At 37.7% G+C, this 22798-nt stretch overlaps 1 protein-coding gene across 17 annotated transcripts in view; it reads left to right on the top strand.

Moving 5' to 3' along the window:
* Window positions 1–22798, top strand: part of BMPR1B (bone morphogenetic protein receptor type 1B) — a 524547-nt gene that overhangs the window by 410502 nt on the left and 91247 nt on the right. Inside the window, exon 1 of one of the 17 annotated variants that reach the window (XM_044946211.2) lies at window positions 3405–3505. The exons of 13 other annotated variants lie outside the window; for them this stretch is intronic. Coding sequence is in view for 1 of the 4 variants with exons in the window: in XM_006071660.4 (XP_006071722.1) it covers window positions 3536–3608 (73 nt within the window). In the remaining 3 variants the exon portion in view is untranslated. Of the gene's footprint in view, window positions 1–3404; window positions 3609–22798 lie in introns of those variants that run through there. 3 more of the 17 variants (XM_044946218.2, XM_006071660.4, XM_006071670.4) reach the window with 3 other exon arrangements.

Raw genomic sequence — 22798 nt, 5'->3', positions numbered from 1 at the left:
GCGTATGAATTCTACAGATTATGCAGAGTGATGACTTGTATTCATATTGGTAATACTAGCTGCAGTCTTTTTTTTTTCCTTGCCCCCCTCAGGTGTACAAATTCAATTTGATACCTTTCTTTCCATATTCTCTCAGAGCTTTCTTTGAAGCCTCATTTGGTGTGTACTTTACAGTGAGTGGGCTAAATCATATGCAAATATGGATTTTTTTTTCTTTGCTAAGTCAGATTTCTGATCTGCATTACAAGAATTTTTAAAGATCTTTTGAGCCTGTTTGTCTGGAATTGAAGTATGCGTTTTATACAACATCTCCTGCATTGTTGGTACCTAAAAGAAAGGTGAAAGAGTTGGTTGCTCAGTCGTGTCTGACTCTTTGCATAGACTGTAGCCCACTGGGCTCCTCTGTCCATGGAATTCTCCAGGCAAGAATACTGGAGTGGGTTGTCATTTCCTCCTCCAAGGGATATTCCTGACCCAGGGATTGAACCCGGGTCTCCTGTATTGCAGGCAGATTCTTTATCATTTGAGCCATCAGGGAAACCTGGCATATGTTAAATGGTAACGGCAAAATGGAGGGAATTAATAGGGCTACCTCTTGAATTTCTTCATATAAGTAAAAAAAAAAAAAAAAGAAAAAAAAAAAAAGATCTGTATTGCCAAAAACTTTGACTAAATGAAAAACTGTCCTCACTCTTCTAATTTTCACTTCTATTCACATGAGTGAGTGTGTGAGAATTGCTCAATCATGTCCTACTCTGTGAGACCACATAGACTGTAGCCCGCCAGGCTCCTCTGTCCATGGAATTCTCCAGGCAAGAATACTGGAGTGGGTTGCCATTTCCTTCTCCAGGGGATCTTCCTGACTCAGGGATCGAACCTGGGTCTCCTGCATTACAGGCAGATTCTTTACCATCTGAGCTACCAGTGAAAGTGAAAGTCGCTCAGTTGTGCCTGACTCTTTGCAACCCCATGGACTATATAGTCCATGGAATTCTCCAGGCCAGAATACTGGAGTGGGTAGCCTTTCCCTTCTCCAGGGGATCTTCCCAACCCAGGGATCGAACCCATGTCTCCTGCATTGCAGGAGGATTCTTTACCAGCTGAGCCACAAGGGAAGCCCTCTACTCACATAATTGGAGATTCAGGTTTAGAGACTCATCTTATGTTCTGAAATCTTAAACCTTTATAAAAATTGATTAAGCCAGTTCATGCTCAAAAGCCTGTCAGTTATTTATATGATATATAGCCTAAACTCTGTAACCTTAATTCAGAATCCTACACAATCTGCTTCCACTCTGTCTGGCTTTCTTTCCAACCATTTACTATAGGAGCCATCTGTTCCAGTAAGATTTTTTTCGTCTCATGCTATTGCACAAATGAAATATTTAATCCTGCCTCTAATCCTTGCTCATATAATTTCCTTTCTTTTCATCTTCTTTATCTCTGTATAAGTTCAATTCATATTTTAGCATCCAGCTCTGCCTTCAATGTTGGGCCCAGTCTAATCCATTCCTTACTCTGATTTTCCATCTTTATTCCATTTGAAGACACTTCATTTTAAAGTGACTACTGTTTTTTACTTAGTTCTCTATTACATATACACTGCTTTTTCTATGGTACTGTGAACCTCTTGAGTGCATGTACTTCAGCTAGCACATAGTTCATCAGAAATGCTTGCTGGTATGTCTTGTTTTGAACTGAATTAGGATTTTGGGGCAAGAGCAACTATTCCCTCTTTATGCTTTGTACCATTTGTGGATGCCCATATTGGGGAAATGTGAGCAGTGGAAACTGTCCCACATTTTAGCCATTCACTTGTCATCCCAGAGCTCAAGGCTAGGTTCCAAATTGGCAATGGAACCATGTTGTGATGTGGCACTGAGCCAAAGGTAGAAAGTTTGGACAAGAGGTTCTATTTGATTTTGGTTTGCTCTTCACTCACGTGACCCCTTTGATCCTGATCACTCTTATTCGTTTTAGTATGCCGCAGTCTCCCTAAAAGGAATATGGATAAATGATACTGAAAGATTATCTCATTTACCTCCCCAAACTTCTATTTTCCTGAGAAGTAAGGTCTGTGGATTCTGTGAAATGCTTAACATGTAGTTAAAGCTTAGAGTATTCCAAAATTTTCTATGTGGTTAAAAATATTGTATTTGTGTGAAATTCCATTTCATGAAATGGAACTGAGAATGTTGGATTGATAGTATTAATAGCATTTATTAAATCCTAACAAGCAATTGTTCAGCTACTCTAAGACAGAGAATAGATTTGAATGCCATCCATTAGGATAGTGCTGGGAGTTGCTGGTGTGTGTGAAAAGAAGTGGGGGTGTCTCTTAAGGAGAAGATAGCAGAGATTTTTTTATCCCAAGAAAGTTATTCTTAAAATTTCAAGTAAACGCATTCTGATGCTATCTTAGATATAACCATTGAATTATGTCTCTGCTCTCATACTCATATATCCTTTATCATGCAAATGGATTAGATTTAATAACTACTTTTGTTTGTATCTGTCTATGGTGATATTGTTCTTTTTATAATATTGAAAATTTGTTTATATTTTTTGCTGTTCTTTAATTATCAACAGTTCCCAGAGTGAATCAGAGTCTTGTAGTCCCTTAGTATCAGACAGGTCACTCAGAATATCATTAGAAAGTTGAAATATTACAAAATATTCATAATTATATTGAGGCACAATTATAATTAATGTGTAAAACATTGAATAATTTACCTTGGTTTTATTCACATAATAAAATAGGTTAGGTCACAGTACTTTTTTTTTTTTTTTTTTGCTCTGTAGAAAACTTTAAACTATAGTCATATCAAATTAATTAATGAATAGCTTAACTGAAATCTTTCAACTTGAAATATTCATTAAAGATGCCTTTTGTATGGGACCCTTTTTTGTATCCATGCACTTGATTCAGAAGCATTTGCCTCATTATATAAGTGTTGATGTAGTGTGAGAAAATGGCATAACATGACACTTTGATGTGTTGCAAAATTTCTATCGTGTTATCAAAGAAAAAATTTTTATTTCTTCTTGTCTTTCTACGATTCCCAAAGAGTTACCATTCATGGCAGAGGGGAAAAAAAAAAAAAAAAAAGCAGAAACCCTTAACAGAAGAAATAAGCAGTTGCATGTCAGCACAGTATAGGTGTGTGTATCTCCGGAATGTCTCCACAGCTGCCCAGGAGGTGTGGGGACTTCGGCATGGTCAGTCCGGAGCGAAGTCCCGCCTGCCCTGGCCTCTGTGTGGACAGCTGGGTCAGGCTCCTTTCTTAAGAAAACAACCCGGCCCGGGGTCCTCACCGCCCTTTGTTGTCCTCCCCACGAGGTGATCAGTTGAAGTCTCCGTGGTGACAGAACCAGTTTGTAACAGGCTTGTCTTTCACGGTCCCGTCTAGGGCTTGCTGGCAGGCTTGCCGGAAGCTCTGACAAGAGTGGCAGCAGAGGAGTCTCCGTGAAAGAAGGAAAGGCAAGAAACAGGAGGTTTAAACAGGCAGGTCACATTGACTGCTCTCCTGCTGCAATGGGTTGGCTGGACGAACTAAACTGGCAGCTTCACATTTCCTTGCTCATTCTTCTGTCTATGCACACGAGGGGTAAGAAGATCAGTGCCCCGCAGTACAGTGCTGACAGGGGGCTCCATGAATGTCTGGTTTCGTGGTTTTTATCACAGAAGGGAAAGTTCAGGGCAGAGGTTCATCGGCTAAACATTTCCAGCTCCCATCCTCCAACTGCTCTGTAACCTTACTACTTTCTCTGTCAGGGCAATGCTTTGTAGAGAGTGTGTCAGAATAATTTTAAAAGGGATGCAAAGTTTCTGTTTGCTCTAGCAATTAATTACGTGCAGTCTAGTTTGGAACTTTGAGGATGAGGTTGATTGTCAACATGCTGAGACAGTTTATATGATGAATTTAAGAAAACAGTCTAATAAACTTTGTTTTGATCATTTAAATTTGAGTATTGTTAGGTTTTTTATAGTTAGCTAATTAACTTTGAAGTTCATTGTAATTTTACATGGATGCATTGAGTAAATCTGTAGTTTTATAATGGCAATAATTGTAATTTGTGAATATGTCATGTTTACCCATATTTAAGAACAGGGGCTTTCTTAAATGATCATTTTGTTTAGAAGAATTATTCTTGTATAAAGTTGCCTAAAGGAGAAAAAAAATTAAAATTATTTTAAAGAGCTAAAAGAGTAATTATGAAAGTAGCTGAACTATTTTCAACTTAGAAGAAGAATAACTTAAAATGAAACAATTATCTGTGATAGTGATTGGTAGTGAGGAAGTCACAAAGTTGTAAATAAGGAAATAGCCCTTTTATAAAATTAAGCCAGGTGACAAAGGGAATATGTGTGAGGTCGAAATGCATTTACAAGTCAGCCTCATATACCTGTGAATGCATTTAACAGAACTTACTTGGCAGTACTGTTTACTTGAGAAGCATGTATTACCAATTGGCATATATTTGGATTGATACTTATCAGATTAATTTTTCATAATCTCGCAGTGTTCCATGACACTATGTAAGTATTATATTTTGTTGCTTGGCTCCATGAAAAAATGCTTTTAATTTCTGGTGATAGATATGTGTAATTCAAAAGAGTTTTGTATGTTGATATGAGGAAACAACATGTAATTCATTTACCTGGTTGGCTAATTTATTTTCCAAACATTGTTATAATCTGGTAGCTTCTAGAAGAGACAGAAAGACCTCAGGGAAACTTTCTTAAGAATGTCCCAAGAAACTCAAAGCATGATATATATGAGGTGAAAAATCTTATTCCTCTACTCATGCTACCACTATTTCTTGATTGCCTAAGGGCAATTTTTCCTTCCCTGTTTATCATTTTCCTTGAAACCTATGAATACATAAACTATTTATTGTTATGTCAGTCAAAAGTGAAGAGGCTATATGTTACAGACTGAATCTTTGAATCATAAATATTAGGATTAGAATACACCTTAAGATAGTATTGTGTGGTTGACTTTTCAGTGAGAAGGTTGAAGCCCAGAGACATTCCCTGCTTTTTCTGTGAAGCATAACCTTTTTAACTCCCTGTTCAGAGCCCTTTCATGTGAGTGCCCATGTGGGTCTGTGTATGTCTACTAATTTATTTCGTAGCATAGTGGTTAAGTGTATGAACTCTGGAACGAGAATGTCTGGGTTTGAATCTTAGCTTCACCACTTACTAGATTGTAAACTAAATGAGGAGTCTTATTGGTGCCTTGATTTTCTCAACTGTGAAATGGGCATAATAATAATAACTAACCATAGGATTGACTTGATTACTAAATAATTACTAGATACATACAAAGCACTTAGAGGAGTGATAGTGCATACTATTGTCTAAGAGTTTGCTATTATTAGTATCATTAGGAATAATGTTAATCTGTGTAGGAATAGGAGACAACCAATCTGGAAATGGAAATTGAGACAAGACTTTAAAAGAATCCCATAGCTCATCTTAGTGTGCTGTGCTTAGTCCCTCAGTTGTATTTGCCTCTTTTTGTGACTCCATGGACTGGAGGCAACCAGGCTCCTCTGTCCATGGGGATTCTCCATGCAAGAATACTGGAGTGGGTTGCCATGCCCCCCTCCAGGGAATCTTCCCAACCCAGGGATCAAACCCAGGTCTCCTACATTGCAGGCGGCTTCTTTACCTGCAATGCAGACTGTGATTAATGTACTCTATCTCACTTTTTATTCCTAGCTTTGTCACTAATGAAATTTTCACTGTTTTTGAAGAATCTCTCTACCTGTAACCTTGTGTAAAATGTTTCATTTTTTTTCTGGAAGAAATGTATTTTCCTGTATGAAAACAGAGTGTATTATAGAGAGAGACTATGAGCTCAACCAAGACCAAGTAACTTTGACTACTCAAGTTAAATATTCATTGACAACTTGTAATGCGTTATGATCATTAATTAGCATGTACTTCAGAAAGAATGATTATCACTAAGATAGGTATATATGAAGCACAGACCTATGTAGTGCTCATGACTTATTAAGTGAATGACAAAGCCAAGATTAATGTTCTGAGACCTTAAATACTTATTTAAAGTAACTGTGTTTCAAAATGACAGCTTGAGACATTTGGAGAGTGTGTGCTTCAGGCTAATACAAATATTTAGTTATTTAAATATATGGAAACCTAAACATTCTACATGGAAGGAATATGTCCGTTATTCCAATTCTACCTTAAATGGTACTGCTGCTGCTGCTGCTAAGTCGCTTCAGTTGTGTCCGACTCTGCGACCCCATAGACAGCAGCCCACCAGGCTCCCCCGTCCCTGGGATTCTCAAGGCAAGAACCCTGGAGTGGGTACAAAGCTCTGCAAAGTCACAGCAAGTGGAACAGAGTAGCTAGGTTGGCCTGTGTGTGGGGTGATTCATCAGCCTAAATCTTATCACTGCTTAAATCTTATCTTAAACGTTTTACTTGAGGAGACATAGTCTTAGAAAAAAGGGAGAAAGGGTACATGTTGGTAGGTTTTGAACATTGTGTTTTTTATATTGGCACTTTGTGATTGCTTCAGGAATGTATTTTTTAAAACTCGAGATCATGAAGTGTGGAATTGCCTCCTTCTAAAAGTGAAAAGATGACTTGTAATGGTGAAGAGCTGTAGTGTTCATTTCTGCTTGAAATATAGTATTTTAGAGATTGATTTATTGATGCCACCCTGCCCCTTGTTTCTTAAATCACAGTAGGGAATTACAGGCAATCCTAATGAGCACAGTACAACATGTAAACAGTGGTTAGCATCATTTTGGTCACTACCATTCTTGTGAAGTTCTGCCAAAGGAATTTAGTGAGGTTATAAAGGTGATAGATTGAGGGACCTAAAAAGTAAAGGATGCTTTCTGTTTGTTCTAACACATTGGTGGCAATGATGCACCCTTCCTGACGAGGATGCTCCTCATGCTCTGGCGTTTTAAAAGGTGAGATGTTTATTTGGCTTCTTGTTAAATGTATATGTGAAATTTTTCACAGTGCCTGTGCCCCCCCCCCACCATAAAATCATAGTAATAGATTATTACAACAATCAGATTAAAATAAAAATTGGTAGCCAACTTTCGGTCTTTAGGAGTAATTCTATATCAATGAAGAGTTACTGGGAAAAAAGGCAAGATAGGAAGTAGGTACTAGCTCTTTTGGAATAGAGGAAAACCTCCAAACCCAATGAACAAAAGCAGGTCCCAGTCTCCATGGCCCCTGCAGTTTTATATAACCAGGATTTTACGTCCTGCTACTTCATTGCCAGGTCGTATTTCGTACATTTCCTACTGTAATATTTGTGTTTGATCTGGTTGACACTAATTTAAAACTGTTAAAAAAATCTATGCTATTAAATATTTTCAATAGAATTAAGACAAATAGGAAATGCAGTAACAGGAGGATAACAAACATTGCTGTGAATGTGTAGTTTCAAAATTAAAATGGTACTATTGCTATAGGGCATCGATTTTTGGTAATATTTTTAAGTGAAAAATGATCCTTGTTGCCATATGGCACACTATAGTGAAAATCTGAGCTGTTAGACCGACACATCTGTTAAATGCATAAACAGAGGTCTGTGTTTAAAATGTTTTCTACTGCAGCTATTATGTGGCACTTCAACAATTAATCCTGGGCTGTTAATCGGGAGTAACCGCACCTTGTGGTGAGCATCACAGATGTAAGAAATTTGATCTCTGTGGCAATTTACCTGGGAGGAAAGTGGCTCAGTTATAGTTCTCAATTTAAATTCTGCAAAGTAGATTGGATTAAACACATTCACATTACTATTGAGTGTAAACTCAAATTATTTAGTTTCATCATTTGTTATGAGAAGTTATCTTCTTTAAATATGTAGTGGTGGCTACCATGTATTTAAGGCATATGTATCTCTCAGTATCTGTGCATACATAATTTTAACCTTTAAATTACAAATACATGAAAGCTTCTGAAAAAATATTAATGTTATAATAGATCAGAGTTCAGATTAGTTTTTTTTTTTGTCTTTGTGAGCCAGTTGAATTTGAAATAACATTGTACAAATCTTTTATTGACTTAAAATAACTGCTAGGAACAAATTTATGAATATGTTTTTTCTGCTAACTTTTCAAATGTATATCTCAGTTTTAGAATCAGACAGGACGTTAGGCAAATCTTTAAGACAGTGTACTGACAATTAAAATCAGCTACATTGTCTATCAAGCTTTCTTATGCTACATTTTAGCTTCAGATGGATCCTTTTGGTCTTGATTATTATACTTTTTTCCATCTGTAAAATAATCACTCTGCTCATCGTAATAGATTTGTGTGTGTAAATATTCATATTAAAATACCTAAGGATGATTTTTTGACTATGGGCTCAGAATAACCTCATTCTTATTTCTAGGCCCTGCTACTTTTCACTTTATGTTAGAGGAGCTGCGGCTTTTGGATTAACTGATTTCTTGCTTGATATCAGCTCCATCATCACACTCCTCCTAAAATTAATTAGCTTCCATATTAGTTAATAATGTGTCTAAGATCACAGTAGTAGTATTGATATTTTGGGCAAAAGAACAGAAACTTAAGTAGAGGAAGAAGTTGAATGGAGACCTAAAGAAAAGCTAAAGGAAACACAAGCCTCATGGGACCCAGAGAGGCCACGGGACCTGAGTTTCTACTCATCCATGTCTGTGAGGGACCTCATGGACATTGCCTTCTTTTCTCTGTGTGTCTTTTCCCTTCTTTCTGTTTATAAGTCGTTACCAGACATTCCGTGCATTATAAAATCCAGACCTTTCTACGTCCTTCCAGGTTTGCATCAGTGAGGCTCTGACTCCTTTGCAGCTCATCTCATTACTCAGTGGTCAGCAAGCCACAAAGGCCTTTCCTGTCCGGAATGATCCAGACTCCTCTTCCTTTCCACATATGTAGTTTCCATAGCCCAAAAAGTTCTTTTCTACTCTACTTATTCATTTGCTTAAGTATCACTAAGTTTTCCTTAACAATCCAAATTAAATGAGATCCACTTGCTATAACCCCTCATTGTAAGTTTTGTTTCAGTTTTATAGTACATGTGATGTATCATTATATATGTCACTCTCCTGCTGAAAGCCCAGCTTCTCAGAGGAAAAACCACGTCCGTCTCATTTACTGCTGAATTCAAGTGCCTAGTACAGTGCTTGGCCTGCAGAGGAGTCTACCTCCTTAGACATACTCATTATTTTGCACATGACCCAAAACAGTGTCTGCATTTTATGATATTTGAAGAGCTTCTTTGTTTAGCTCTCCAAACTTAACTGATAAACATTTCATTGTTTCCTGTTTTTAATTCTTTGGAGAGAGAATTTGATTGACTGCTGACCCTAAACAGTAATCAGATGTGAGTCAAATAGGATGCGTAGTCACCCAGTGCCAAGATGGGCACCAGACAGTAATTGCCATTGGGGACAGTGGAAGTTTGTTCTAGAAGAAGTTTTGGATTAGGTTGACAATCAAAAACACCTAATATAACTGCTACTGGAATTCAAAATAGCAATATGAATACCTCTAGTATTCCTTTGCTTATAATGAACTCCTGTTGGCTACTAAGTGACTTATTAGCTATATGAGTAGAAAAATTATAAAACAAGAATATGTATAATATCATATAAGAAACAAATCGCCAGTCCAGGTTTAATGCAGGATACAGGATGCTCGGGGCTGGTGCACTGGGATGACCCAGAGGGATGGTACGGGGAGGGAGGTGGGAGTGGGGTTCAGGATGGGGAGCATGTGTATACCCGTGGCGGATTCATGTTGATGTATGGCAAGACCAATACAATATTGTAAAGTAATTAGCCTCCCATTAAAATAAATAAATGTCAATTAAAAAAATATTTGATTTTTTACATCAACTTTGGTATTCAGGAAATGTCAGTACGAAAAGTTGTTGATTTTAATAGTAACTGAAGTGGTATGATTTTCTTTACTCTTGAAGAAAAGATGCTGTGGAAACTCAGGATACTAAAGCTGGTGGCAAAAATACTGCATGAAAGAAGCACTGTAATCTCTTGGCAGATTTAGCTTTGTCAGATTGTTACATATAACTTTCACTCCTTTATTGAAACAAGTAGTTGCACATCATATGTCTCACAAAGAATATCTCATAAATTTTACATTTTGATCCCTAAAAAGGCCACAAGTTTGTGGCTAGCAGTATATGTTTCATTAGATTAGATTCTGGGAACTTGAGTGTCTGAAACTATGCTTTTGATCCCTTTTGGAGTCCAGGGGAGAATGAAGATACATAACAAATTCACTTTTTAAAAACCTCGTAAGTACATGCAGAAGACTGGTTTTGGTGCGTAGGTTTTCACTGCTTGATAGTATCCTGTGGTCGTAATGCAAGGACATAGTGTCCCCATATTATCTTCGTATCTTCACAATTTTAACGGGAGTTTTAAAGGTAAGGAAATAGCTACTTATATCAGTTTTGCATCAATTGTGGAACTTCAGCATTGTGGGAACTGCATTGATAAGATATCAGCCAAGTGTGACAGAATTTAATATAATACAACATCTTAAAATTCTTTATGATTATTTCTGTTTTCCTTTAAACTATGCCAAGGCCAATAGTATATAGCTTCAGAAAATCTGAGGCCAGGTTTGTTTTGTAAACTTTGCATAAAATTATCTTTCTGCTATTATGTTTGTAGAAATATTCATGTTGAAACTATGTCTTTGCTAAAATCTTCAGCTTTATTTTGGTTTCTCTAAAAGAAAACTATGACAATATTTTTCAAATCTGAAAAATAATAACCTGCCAATTGTAATTGTGTGTACTTTTAATGATGGTGCACTTTTTATGGGGCTAAATCTCAATGGAATGTTTATCTTGGTTAGAGTCAATATGCTCAATTGCTTATTGTTTTTAAATTCCATTATGATTTATATGTTTCTTTTTTGAAAAAAGTAAAGGTTAATGTTGTAAGAGTAATATGCTGTATTTGCCCATTAACTATTAACTCATTTAAGTGAGGGGATGTGCAGCTCATTGGAGGAATATTCAACTGCTTCTGAGTTTAACTCAGGCGCTTAAATCAGCTGAGTTATCGAGAACTGTGCAGTGACCTGGAAAACAACAAAAAAGTTTCATCAGGATGTAACAGAAGAAGGGTAGATGCCACTTAATTGAGGTTACTAAACAAATCGCCTTTTTACTTCCATACTTTCTTATACATATTATATATATCTGCATACATATGTTTCTTATATGCATGTTTTCATAGAGTTATTACAGTTTATTGAAATCAGACACTATCACTAAATATTTCCTACTTAATTTCCTATGCCCTGAATGAAAATGTGTTCAAATTGGGGAATGGGTTTAAAGGAAAAGGACCCTCATGATAAATTGAATGATTTTCTGACATAAGACATTCTTTCAGTGGGTATTTTTGAAGATTGTTTTGGGCTGTATTTTTAAAAAGACACTAAACAGTTTATTCATAAAATGCATTTTGGTAGTTATGAATATTGTTAATCTACCCTACTTAACCTCTTCTAGTGAAAAATATAATTTTCTGTCTTTTTTTGTTAGACTTAATGACAAACATCTTGCAAATTAGATTTTCATATATTTCATCTCTTTCTTATGCTCAATTTAATCTATCAAAGCCACACATTGTAGAAGACATCTGGTATTGAGCTTAGGCAGCTGGGTTTCATTTGTAAAGGTTTTGAGCAAATTTCGGTGCTTGCCAACAATAATATAGCAGTTGGCCAATGTGTTTTCTTTGTGGCAGCTTGGTGCCGTGTGGCAGGAGAGACCTGAATTCAGGATCAGGTGATTTTCTGGCCTCTTCCTGGCTTGACTGGAAGGACTTGAGGATTTTATGCAGGTGTTGCGGTGACCACTGGCTGGGTGAGGGGCCTGCTTCAGTGGCTAGTGAATGAGAATTAGTTGATGAGCAGTGTGCAATCAGCAGTGATCCATTTGAGAAACCAGGAGTCTGCAGTTTTCCTCACAGCATGGTTCAGTGTGTTTCCGACATCAGAGTCACTGAAGGTCATTTTAAAGATGCAGTCCCCTATACCCCATCCCAGATCTACTGAACCAAGTATTTGGGAGCTGAGCCCAGAAAGCTGCAGTTGATTAAGCTACCTCAAGGGATTTGGCACACACTGCATTAGAGTTAATAAATTTCAGTTCATTCTTTACCTGCAGACAAAACCTCTAACCCCCCTTTTCTGACCAAGAACTTATTTATATTAATGGTATTGAAAAAGAATTGTCAGAGTTTGTTTCAGAAATAACTTACCTACATATCTGGTTTTGGTGTTCTTTCTTAAGATACTGCATTAGTATGACCTGTTGTTTAATGAAATAGTTGTCCTGGCATTATTAAAATATTGTCCCTAATGATGAAGAAGGGATCCTAAGTCTTAATTTCTTTGGAAGAATCCGAATCTGGAATGAAGGATTTCTTGGAGGGTGAAACAAAAATGTGAATCCCAAATTAATGTACATTCAGGTACATTAATTAAGTCATTTCTCTCTCCAGATTGTCATAGGACATCTGGTTGGCTCTTGGAAATCTTTTCAGAGTTTGGCTCTGTGAACCACCTTCAGAAAGCTCCTTATTGTTGTTGAGACACTTCTGAGCCCTGTTGTTGTTGAGTTGCTAAGTCTTGTCCAACTCTTTGCGATCCCATGGACTGCAGCACTCCAGGCTTCCCTGTCCTTCACTATATCCTGGAGTTTGCTCAAACTCATATCTATTGAGTTGGTGATGCTATCTAACCATGTCATCCACTGTTCCTTCCTTCTCCTGACCTCAATCTTTTCCAGTGTCAGGGTCTTTTCCAAAGAGTTGGCTCTTTGCATCAGGTGACCAAAGTATTGGTGCTCCAGCATCAGTCCTTGCAATGAATATTCAGGGTTGATTTCCTTTAGGATTGACTGGTTGGATCTCCTTGCAGTCCAAGGGACTCTCAAGAGTCTTCTCCAGCACCACAGTTCGAAAGCATCAATTTTTCTGCACTCAGCCATCTTTATGGTCCAACCCTCACATCGATACATGGCTAGTGGAAAAACCATAGCTTTGACTAGATGGACCTTTGTCAGCAAAGTGATGTCTCTGCTTTTTAATACACTCTCTAGGTTGATCATACCTTTCCTTCCAACGACTAAGCGTCTTTCAATTTCATGGTTGCCATCACCATCCACAGTGATTTTGGAGCCCAAGAAAATAAAATATGTCATTGTTCCCTGAGCCCTGTAACCCCCTCTTATTATATTCAACATGTTATTCCTAATGCAAATAGTTTGTCTTTATAGCAATATAGGCGGTTTTGGTGACTGTTCTGAAATAAACCAAGTCATAACTCTCTTCTTTGCTTCTGCTGGAAAAGTTCTATGCCAGAATTCTTACCTAGTGTTGTATTTTTGTTTTATTGGTTCTGAGTCCAGAATTGAGTTTTCCAGACAAACACTTATGAGTTCCAGGGCAGTATGGAAACACACCCAGGGAATGTGTGGTTTGAAGTGAGGATTGCCTCTTTGGAAGTGAATAGGGTAGTGACTGTTGTTGAAATGTCATTAAATGGAAATATACTTTTCACCTTATCTTCCTTTGGAAGTTAGCACTCAGGATAGTCACTTTAGAAAGTTCCTGCATGCCCTCAGGGATCTGATTTACAATAAACATATACATAGTGCTTAATGTAAGCAGCCAGCGCCCCGGAAAATACAGCATGAAAAGAGGGTAAGAGAAGGGGCAGTCTGAGTGTTTGAGAATGTCTCGTTTTCATGATCCATGTCATGCATGGGCTACATCTGCAGCTTTTTAAAGTTTTTGGAGGAAGCTCAGCAATGCAGCTGTCTCTAATGTACTGTGAACCTTGAAAAGGAATTTCCTTTCAAGTAAGAGCGGAAGTAGTTCGTGTGTGGGATGATGGAGCTGAAGGTTTTCTTCAACAGAGAATAAAGTGCCATTATATAAACAAACATCTACACAACCTCAAGTAAGCCCAGTAAAAGCAAATGCTACGGGCACCTACATTGCTGTTTGAAAAGACCTAGTTAATTTTAACGATCTACTTGTGTTCTCTCATTTTCACAAGGGAGGAAGCATGGGCACGCAGTTGTTAGGCGACTTACCCACAGCTCACTGTTACTTCTAGTGGCTGAACCAGAATTTGGAGTTGCAGAGGTTTTATTCTTGTTCTTTGAGGAATTACATTTAAATTGGACTTTATGATTTGTATTTAGGCTGAATCTTTGGAAGTCAAAGTCTGTGCCGCATGAACATTTTTATTTAAGAGACACATTATAGAAACACACACCACAACTACCACAAATGAATATACCAGGGTAAGAATAAAGCTCAGAGATGATAACTTCTGCTTAGATTTTCCCACTTACTATAATATGTAATATTTTGTAAAAAGTACCATATATTCAGCCACATTTAGACTGTCATAATTTAGTGCTTGGATTTCCCTGGTGGCTCAGTGGTAAAGAATCCTCCTGCAATGTAGGAGTCACGGGTTTGATCCCTGGGTCAGGAAGATCCCCTGGAGGAGGAAATGACAACTAACTCCAGTATTCTTGCCTGAGAAATCCCATGGACAGAGGAGCCTAGAGGGCTACAGTCCATGGGGTTGCAAAAGAGTCGGATATGACTTAGCAACTAAACAACACAACAATTTAGTGCTTACAGAAATGCAACTTATGTTCAGTTTGTTCTTAGCCATAGTACCTCGCCATCTGAGGTGGGAAGGCAAAATTAGCAACACAATTGAGTTATTTTCTAAGAAAAAAAAAACCTATCTTGCTGTGAAGAATGGAGCATCCTTCCTTTTTTCCTCTTCCTAAGATTTTCTGCAAATGTTAATCTAAAGAGATTACTTGTGAAGTATCCTGAGTAGCTCTGACTGCAAATAAGTAATATGATATGCAGCTTTACACAAAAGTGAATGCTTCTCACCTCTCCAGATTTATTTCTTAATGCTAAAATGACAAGGTCATTGTTCCTTCCTATTGTAGGGTATCACTTATACATGGATCCTTTAGATTTACACATTGAGTTTTATGGTCAGAAGCAGTAGCTGTAGAATGTTTTAGTATAATCGATGAACTGTCTTTACCAGATAAAATTGCTGTGGTGTTTATACTAATCTCTTCTACCTCTTCCTCAGTAACTGTGAATCCACACTGTGATTTTGCAAACTGAATACTTGGTCTTTTGTTCTGGGGCTTTGTTTTCATTTTTTAATTTCTTTTTAAGGAATTTTTGAATTTGTGCTGAAGATTTCTTATCACCTATTTGTACTTGGTGTGTGAGCAAAATTATACACCCCATGAAAAAGTTCTGTAATGTTTTACTTCTTTGTCTAGATTCTTTGTTTATTATCCCCTTGGCTTTCAATAAATCATTACTTTATTTACAAAATAATCAAAGTGGTCTAGGGCTTAAAAAGAAAAGTGTATACTTATAGTTCTGTTAAATACTAAGCTAACAGACAATATTTTACTTGTGATTTTATAATTCACAAATCCAAGGATACAAATACCTGCATTGTAATCCATTCACTTGTAAATACCTGTGTTTATAGATAGTAAGTAAGCACTGAGCAAGTTAGGTATATTTGCTCTTCTAGATATAAAAACTTACTATGATTTTATAGTTTAATAGCTATAGTAATTAAAATAGAGTGGCTATGGCCTAGGGTAGCCATATATTTGTGGGACATGATAGAGAATCATATATATAAGGAAATAATATGTCAGAGGGGACATTAGAGATCAGTGGGGAAAGGTAGACTTGTTTGAAAACCTCACTTCATACCATGTATAAAATTCATGAAACAAGAGAAAAATAATCATCTCCAAGTATGTCATAAAGCTAAAGGTGAAATTCAAAAAGTGAAAATGTTTAGAAGAAAATAATAGCTCATGTTCCATGTATTGTTATAAACACTTCAGCATTTAAATGCCACACAACATGAGATAGATGCTCTTATTCCCCCTGTCCTATAAATGAAGAAACAGCTTCAGAGAAGTAAATTTGTTTCAGATTACACAGTAATACATGGTAGAATATAGATTCAAATCAAGACAGATTGGTTCTTGTGTCCATTCCATTGGTAGCTATATAATACAATATCTCTTAGAGTAGAACATTTGTATGTGAAGATGCTCAGTCATGTCCGACTCTTTGCGACCCCGTGGACTGTAGCCCACCAGGCTCCTCCGTCCATGGGATTCCCTGGGCAAGAATACTGGAGTGGGTTGCCATTTCCTTCAACATTTGTATAGCTTAAAGTTAAAAAAATGCTAAGATCACAGAACATAAAGATATTATTTTAGAATTTCTAAGCAGTTTAATTATTGGCAGTTCAACAAAGCAAATAAGCAAAAGGATGGCTTCCATACTTGGAAAACATGGTACAAGACATGTAACTGAGAAAAATTTAATATCAATTATATATAAAGAATGTCTTCCTAAATGAGAAAAATACCAAAAAAGGGTCAGAAGATATGAACAGGCCATTGACAGAGTAGATGGAAGTACAGGAAAAGAAACTAAATAAGTAAAGTTAAAATAATATGAGCTACCAAGTTAAAATTAACAAATAGGCAAAATAAATCTGAGGTTATCAAGCCTTGGCAGGCATATGGAGAAATGGGAACTTTCAAGCACTGCTAAATGTAACCTAAGTTGTTGTCAACCATTTTCAAAAGTAATATATGATTTTTAGGTCTGGATCATATTTATATAGAAATATTCATAAGATAAAGCAATTGAGATATGATGTCAAAAGCACAAGCAGCAATAAAATAATATATAATACAAAGGATCATCAAAGAAAAATACATCATCAAGAAAGTGAGAGAAGAGCCCACAGAATGGAGAAAACATCTGCAAATCATATATCCAGTGTTGGACTCAATTCCAGATTATATAAAGAACTCTTAAAACCAATAATAAAAGGTAATTCTTTTTTAAAATGGGAAAGGATTTTGACAGAAATTTCTCTAAAGAATATGTAGAGATGACCAATGATCATATGAAAAGATGCTCAGTGTCATTAGCTATCAGTTCAGTTCAGTCACTCAGTCATGCCTGATGCTTTGCGACCCCATGTACTGCAGGCTTCCCTGTCTACCACCAATTCCTGGAGCTTGATCAAATTCATGTCCATCGAGTTGGTGATGCCATCCACCTCTGTGGCCCCTTCTCCTCCTGCCTTCAGTCTTTACCAGCATCAGGGTCTTTTACAGTGACTAAGCTCTTCGCATCAGGTGGCCAAAATATTGGAGCTTCAGCTTCAGCATCAGTCCTTCCAATGAATATTCAGAACTGATTTCCTTTAGGATTGACTGGCTTGATCTCCTTGCAGTCCAGTGGACTCTCAAGAGTCTTCTCCAACACCACAGTTCAAAAGCATCAATTCTTTAGCACTTAGCTTTCTTTGTAGTCCAATTCTCACATCCATACATGACTACTGGAAAAACCATGGCTTTGACTAGACAGACCTGTGTTGGCAAAGTAATGTCTCTGCTTTTTAATATGCTGTCTAGGTTGGTCATAGCTTTTCTTACAAGGACCAAGCGTCTTTTAATTTCATGGCTGCAGTAACCATCTGCAGTGATTTTGGAGCCCCCCAAAATAAACTCAGCCACTGTTTCCACTGTTTCCCCATCTATTTGCCATGAAGTGATGGGACCAGATGCCATGATCTTTGTTTTTTGAATGTTGAGTTTTAAGCCAGCTTTATCACTCTCCTCTTTCACCTTCATCAAGGAGCTCTTTAGTTCTTCTTCACTTTCTGCCATAAGGGTGGTATCATCTGCATATCTGAGTTTATTGATATTTCTCCTGGCAGTCTTGATTTCAGCTTGTGCTTCATCCAGTCCGGCGTGTCTCATGATGTACTCTGCGTATAAGTTAAATAAAGTGTGGCAATATACAGCCTTGATGTACTCCTTTTCTAGTTTTGAACCAGTCCATTGTTCCATATCCAGTTCTAACTGTTGTTTCTTGACCTGCATACAGGTTTCTCAGGAGGCAAGTCAGGTGGTCTGGTATTCCCATCTCTTGAAGAATTTTCTCCAGTTTGTTGTGATCCACACAGTCAAAGGCTTTGGCATAGTCAATAAAGCAGATGTTTTTCTGGAACTCTCTTGCATTTTCTATGATCCAGCAGATGTTGGCAATTTGATCTCTGGTTTTTCTGCTTTTTCTAAATCCAGGTTGAACATCTGGAAGTTCATGGTTCATGTACTGTTGAAGCCTGGCTTGGAGTATTACTTTGCTAGCGTGTGAGGTGAGTGCAATGGTGTGGTAGTTTGAACATTCTGTGGCGTTGCCTTTCTTTGGGATTGGAATGAAAACTGACCTTTTCCATTCCTGTGTCCAGTCCTAAGTTTTCCAAATTTGCTGGCATATTGAGTGTAGCACTTTTACAGCATCATCTTTTAGGATTTGAAATAGTTCAACTGGAATTCCCTCACCTCCTCTAGTTTTGTTCGTAGTAAGGCTCACTTGACTTCGTATTCCAGGATGTCTGGCTGTAGGTGAGTGATCACGCCATTGTAGTTATCTGGGTCATTAATATTTTTTTAAACAGTTCTGCGTGTTCTTCTTAATATTTTCTGCTTCTGTTACGTCCATACTGTTTCTGTCCTTTATTGTACACATCTTTAGCTGTCAGTGGCATTCAAATCAAAACCACGAGATACTTGTCCACCCACTAGAGTGGCTATAATCAAAAAGATAATAGCCAGTGTTGGTAGAGATGTGGAGAAATTGGAATCCTCATACACTACTTCTGGGAATAGAAAATGGTGTAACCGCTTTTGAAAAAACAGTCTGTCACTTCCTCACAGTGTTAAACATTCAGCTACCATATGCTCCAGATGTTTCATTCCTGAGTATCTATCCAAGAGAAGTGAGAACCTAATGTCCCCACAGAATTTGTACATGTTCACAGCAGTGTTATTCATAATAGCCAGTAAGTAGAAAACCCATATGTCCAGCAGCTGATGAATGGATAAACAAAATGTTGTGTATCTATATAATAAAATATTCTTTGGCAATAAAAATTATGCTGTAACTTGAATAAACTTTGAATACATCATGCTATGTGAAAGAAGCCAGATTCTAAGACCACATATTGTCATATTGCATTTATATGAAAAGTCTAGAATTTAAAACTATACACTGATGTAAGAGAGATTAGTAGCTTTAAGTTGCCTGGGATGGGGGGCCAGGGGCAAGAATAGGGAGTGACTGTTAATGGCTATGGGACTTGTTTGAGGGTGTTATGAAGATGTTCTAAAATTGCATGGTGATATAATTGCAAAACTCTGTGCTGAAAAGGATTGAATTGAACATGTTAAATAGGTCAGTCTTATGGCATGTGAATTGTTTCTATAAAGCTCCAAAAATATTCATTGTTGTTGTTGTTCATTCACCCAGTTGTGTCCAGCTCTTTGCGACCCCATGGACTGCAGCGTGCCAGGCCTCCCTGTCCCTTACCATCTCCCGGAGTTTGCCCAAGTTCATGTCCATTGTATCAGTGATGCGCTCTTATTCTCTGACGCCCTCTTCTCTTCCTGCCCTCAATCTTTCCCAGCATCAGGGACTTTTCCAATGAGTCGTCTCTTCGCATCAGATGACCAGAATACTGGCGCTTCAGCATCAGTCCTTCAAGTGAAGTAGGCTATTTATCTACTACTATGAAATATTCTAGTAGTAGATAAAAAGCCAATTTATGATAGTGGTGAATATGGTGGGAGAAGGGGTTGGTCCTCAATCGACTTTATTCTATAATTTATTCCTTTATGATAAAAAAATCCCTGAAGACTGAACCCAATATTCTCTTTTTTAGTTTATTTGTAGAATTTTATGTAATAAAAGAGATAACCCATAACAAAATTGAGTACATAGCCACACCCTTACCTTCCTTTCAGCTAGAAAGCACTATGGGTTTTTCTTTCCTCTAAAAATTGAAGGAGCTTTGTAGCTGGTGCTAGTGGTAAAGAATCTGGCTGCCAATGCAGAAGACATAAGAGATGTGGGTTTCATTCCAGGGTTGGGAAGATTTCCTGGAAAAGGTCATGACCACTTACTCTAATATTCAAGACTTGGGTTCCAGAAAATGTTCTCTACAAGGAAAACACTGAATTCAGGTTCCTGTGTTGACTGTTATTTTCTTTTTCTGATATCAATTATAATAGTATTTTACTTGTGAAATCAGAATTTTAGTGAGGAGGCTTTGTTATTTTGTTTAATTGGTTTATGAGAAAAATTACTTGTGATTAAGAGTTTCCATTAGTTCTGGTTAAGATCATATCATTTTTCCTTTGTTAAAACTTAGCAGAGTAGCCCACCTGCAACCCTGCTTGTTCAGTTATTGCTTTTGGGGACAATTGGTCTTCATAATTCTGTATCTGGGCCTTATGGGGATCTGTTAATTTGCCTATGAATCTTGATCATTAACTGTCTCTACACAGATTAATAGATCGTCCTAGGGACAGAGAGCATGCCTATAGGCTAGGAAGCCTCTTTCCAAGCTTTTCTCCTTGTTACTGTAGCAGAAACGCCTTTCCTGTCGAGTAGCTGGAAAACTGCCCACACTGACAAGCCCTTCTCAGATAGCAGAAACTCATAGTCATAACAAAAACATTTTTCCCCCAGAATATTGTTTCATACTTCTCCCACTCAGGGCCATGGCCATCATTAGGATGGGAAAATGACCCCAGGGCCTTGAGGTTTGTACATCAGAGTATTAACAACAAGTGATGCTAAAGCTGATTCAGGATAAGCTGGCATGTGGTTATGACAGCATTCAAGTACTGTTGAAATCGTTTGCTCTGTAGAGTACAGCTTAAGCAAGAGTTCTTTTGCTGAATTCTAGAACCTATAAACATAAGCGTGATTGGAATAGTTTACTTAGAGTCAAAGGATGAAAATGTGCAGAGCCAGAAGTCTGTGTAGGGACACGGACGACACATGAAAGCTAGATTGTGACTAGACAGTGAGTGGTTTTCAAATTGTGGTCCCTGCATCAGCGTAACATGGGGATCTGTTGGAAATATAAATTCTCGTGTCCCAACCCAGATCTACTGAATCAAAATCTCCAGGGAATGCATCCAGAAAACTTTGTTTTTAACAAGCCGTCCGGTTGATACAGATGTGTGGTTCAAGTTTGAGAACTTTGAACTAAAATTATGTGGCTTTGTGAGTAAACTTGAACTTTATCCCACAGGCAATGGAAATTCATGGAGGGTTTGTGAGCTGAGTTATGGTATGATTGGTGTTTTAGTTAGATAATGGAGTCTTCTGCCTTCTTTTTCTAATAAAGGAATTTCAGTTTAGAAAAAATTAAAAAATGCTACCACATCTAGCTATGTGATTGAATGCATATGTTTCAGAAGTGTCTCTTATTTTGTAGTATTTTATAATTAAATATGAGTTGTTTAAGGACTTAATAGAACTTCGGAAGTTTCAAACTTGAATGATTTTTATTCTCTATAAATTATAAAATGATGCTTTCTTTTGTATGCTGTTTTGTTCCCTACACTGAAAACACTGTGCAGTTTTAATAGGACCTAGGTGTACTTTTAAATTCTAAAGATATTCTCCAAATAATTTTAGAAAATGTCTGAGGGCGTTTCCCAGGTCACTTTACTGTGTAATTTTTTCCCAAGTATGTTTTGCCTTTTAAATGTTTTCATTTTTCCTCTTAATCTTGTTATGCATCAGTAACACATGATGTGTTGGCATCTTCGGGAATTGCACATTTGTTCCAAGTGAAAAGGACTAGGTTCAGAAAATCTAGTCAGCCAGAAAATTTACCCAACAGAAACCTATATTGAATCTAAAAATAATGTGCTCACATTTTCCATCAGAACTAAAATGGATTGAAGTCAGGAAGCCTCTGTGAGAAGTTGACTGGGCTCTGCCCTCCATGAACATGGCTTCTCGTGTGGCTCAGTGGTAAACAATCTGCCTGCCAATGCAGGAGATGCAGGTTCTATCCCTGGGTTGGGAAGATCCCCTGGAGAAAGAAGGCAATGGCATCCCACCCCAGTACTCTTGCCTGGAAAATCACATGGATGGAGGAGCCTGGTGGGCTGCAGTCCATGGGGTCGCTGAGGGTCGGACACGACTGAGTGACTTCCCTTTCACTTTTCACTTTCCTGCATTGGAGAAGGAAATGGCAACCCACTCCAGTGTTCTTTCCTGGAGAATCCCAGGGACGGGGGAGCCTGGTGGGCTGCCGTCTATTGGGTCGCACAGAGTCGGACATGACTGAAGTGACTTTGCAGCAGTAGCCAGTATTCTTGCTTGGAAAAATTCCATGGACAGAGGAGCCTGGTGGACCTCAGTCCATGGGGTTGCCAAGAGTTGGACATGACTGAAACAGCTGAGCACACATGTGCTACCTGAACAGCATAACCAAATACGCTGTTTAGTCCTGTAACTTGTAGACAACGTGGCGAAAAAGATCTTTTTTTCCAGAAGTCTGGCATGGGGCTGACTGTAAAGATCTGATTTTTTTTTTAAATTTTATTTTATTTTTAAACTTTACATAATTGTATTAGTTTTGCCAAATATCAAAATGAATCCGCCACAGGTATACATGTGTTCCCCATCCTGAACCCTCATCCCTCCCCATTCCATCCCTCTGGGTCGTCCCAGTGCACCAGCCCCAAGCATCCAGTATCGTCAACCCTCTCTTTAGGAGTCTTTAAGATTTAAGATTCAGTACAATGATTTATTTTCCTTCCAGATGGTCTTATTTTTATGT

Source organism: Bubalus bubalis, chromosome 7 (assembly GCF_019923935.1).
Source record: "Bubalus bubalis isolate 160015118507 breed Murrah chromosome 7, NDDB_SH_1, whole genome shotgun sequence".
In the NCBI taxonomy this organism is placed as follows: domain Eukaryota; kingdom Metazoa; phylum Chordata; class Mammalia; order Artiodactyla; family Bovidae; genus Bubalus; species Bubalus bubalis.
Note: the sequence above shows the minus strand (reverse complement) of the source record. Positions and strands in the feature narration are given on the sequence as shown.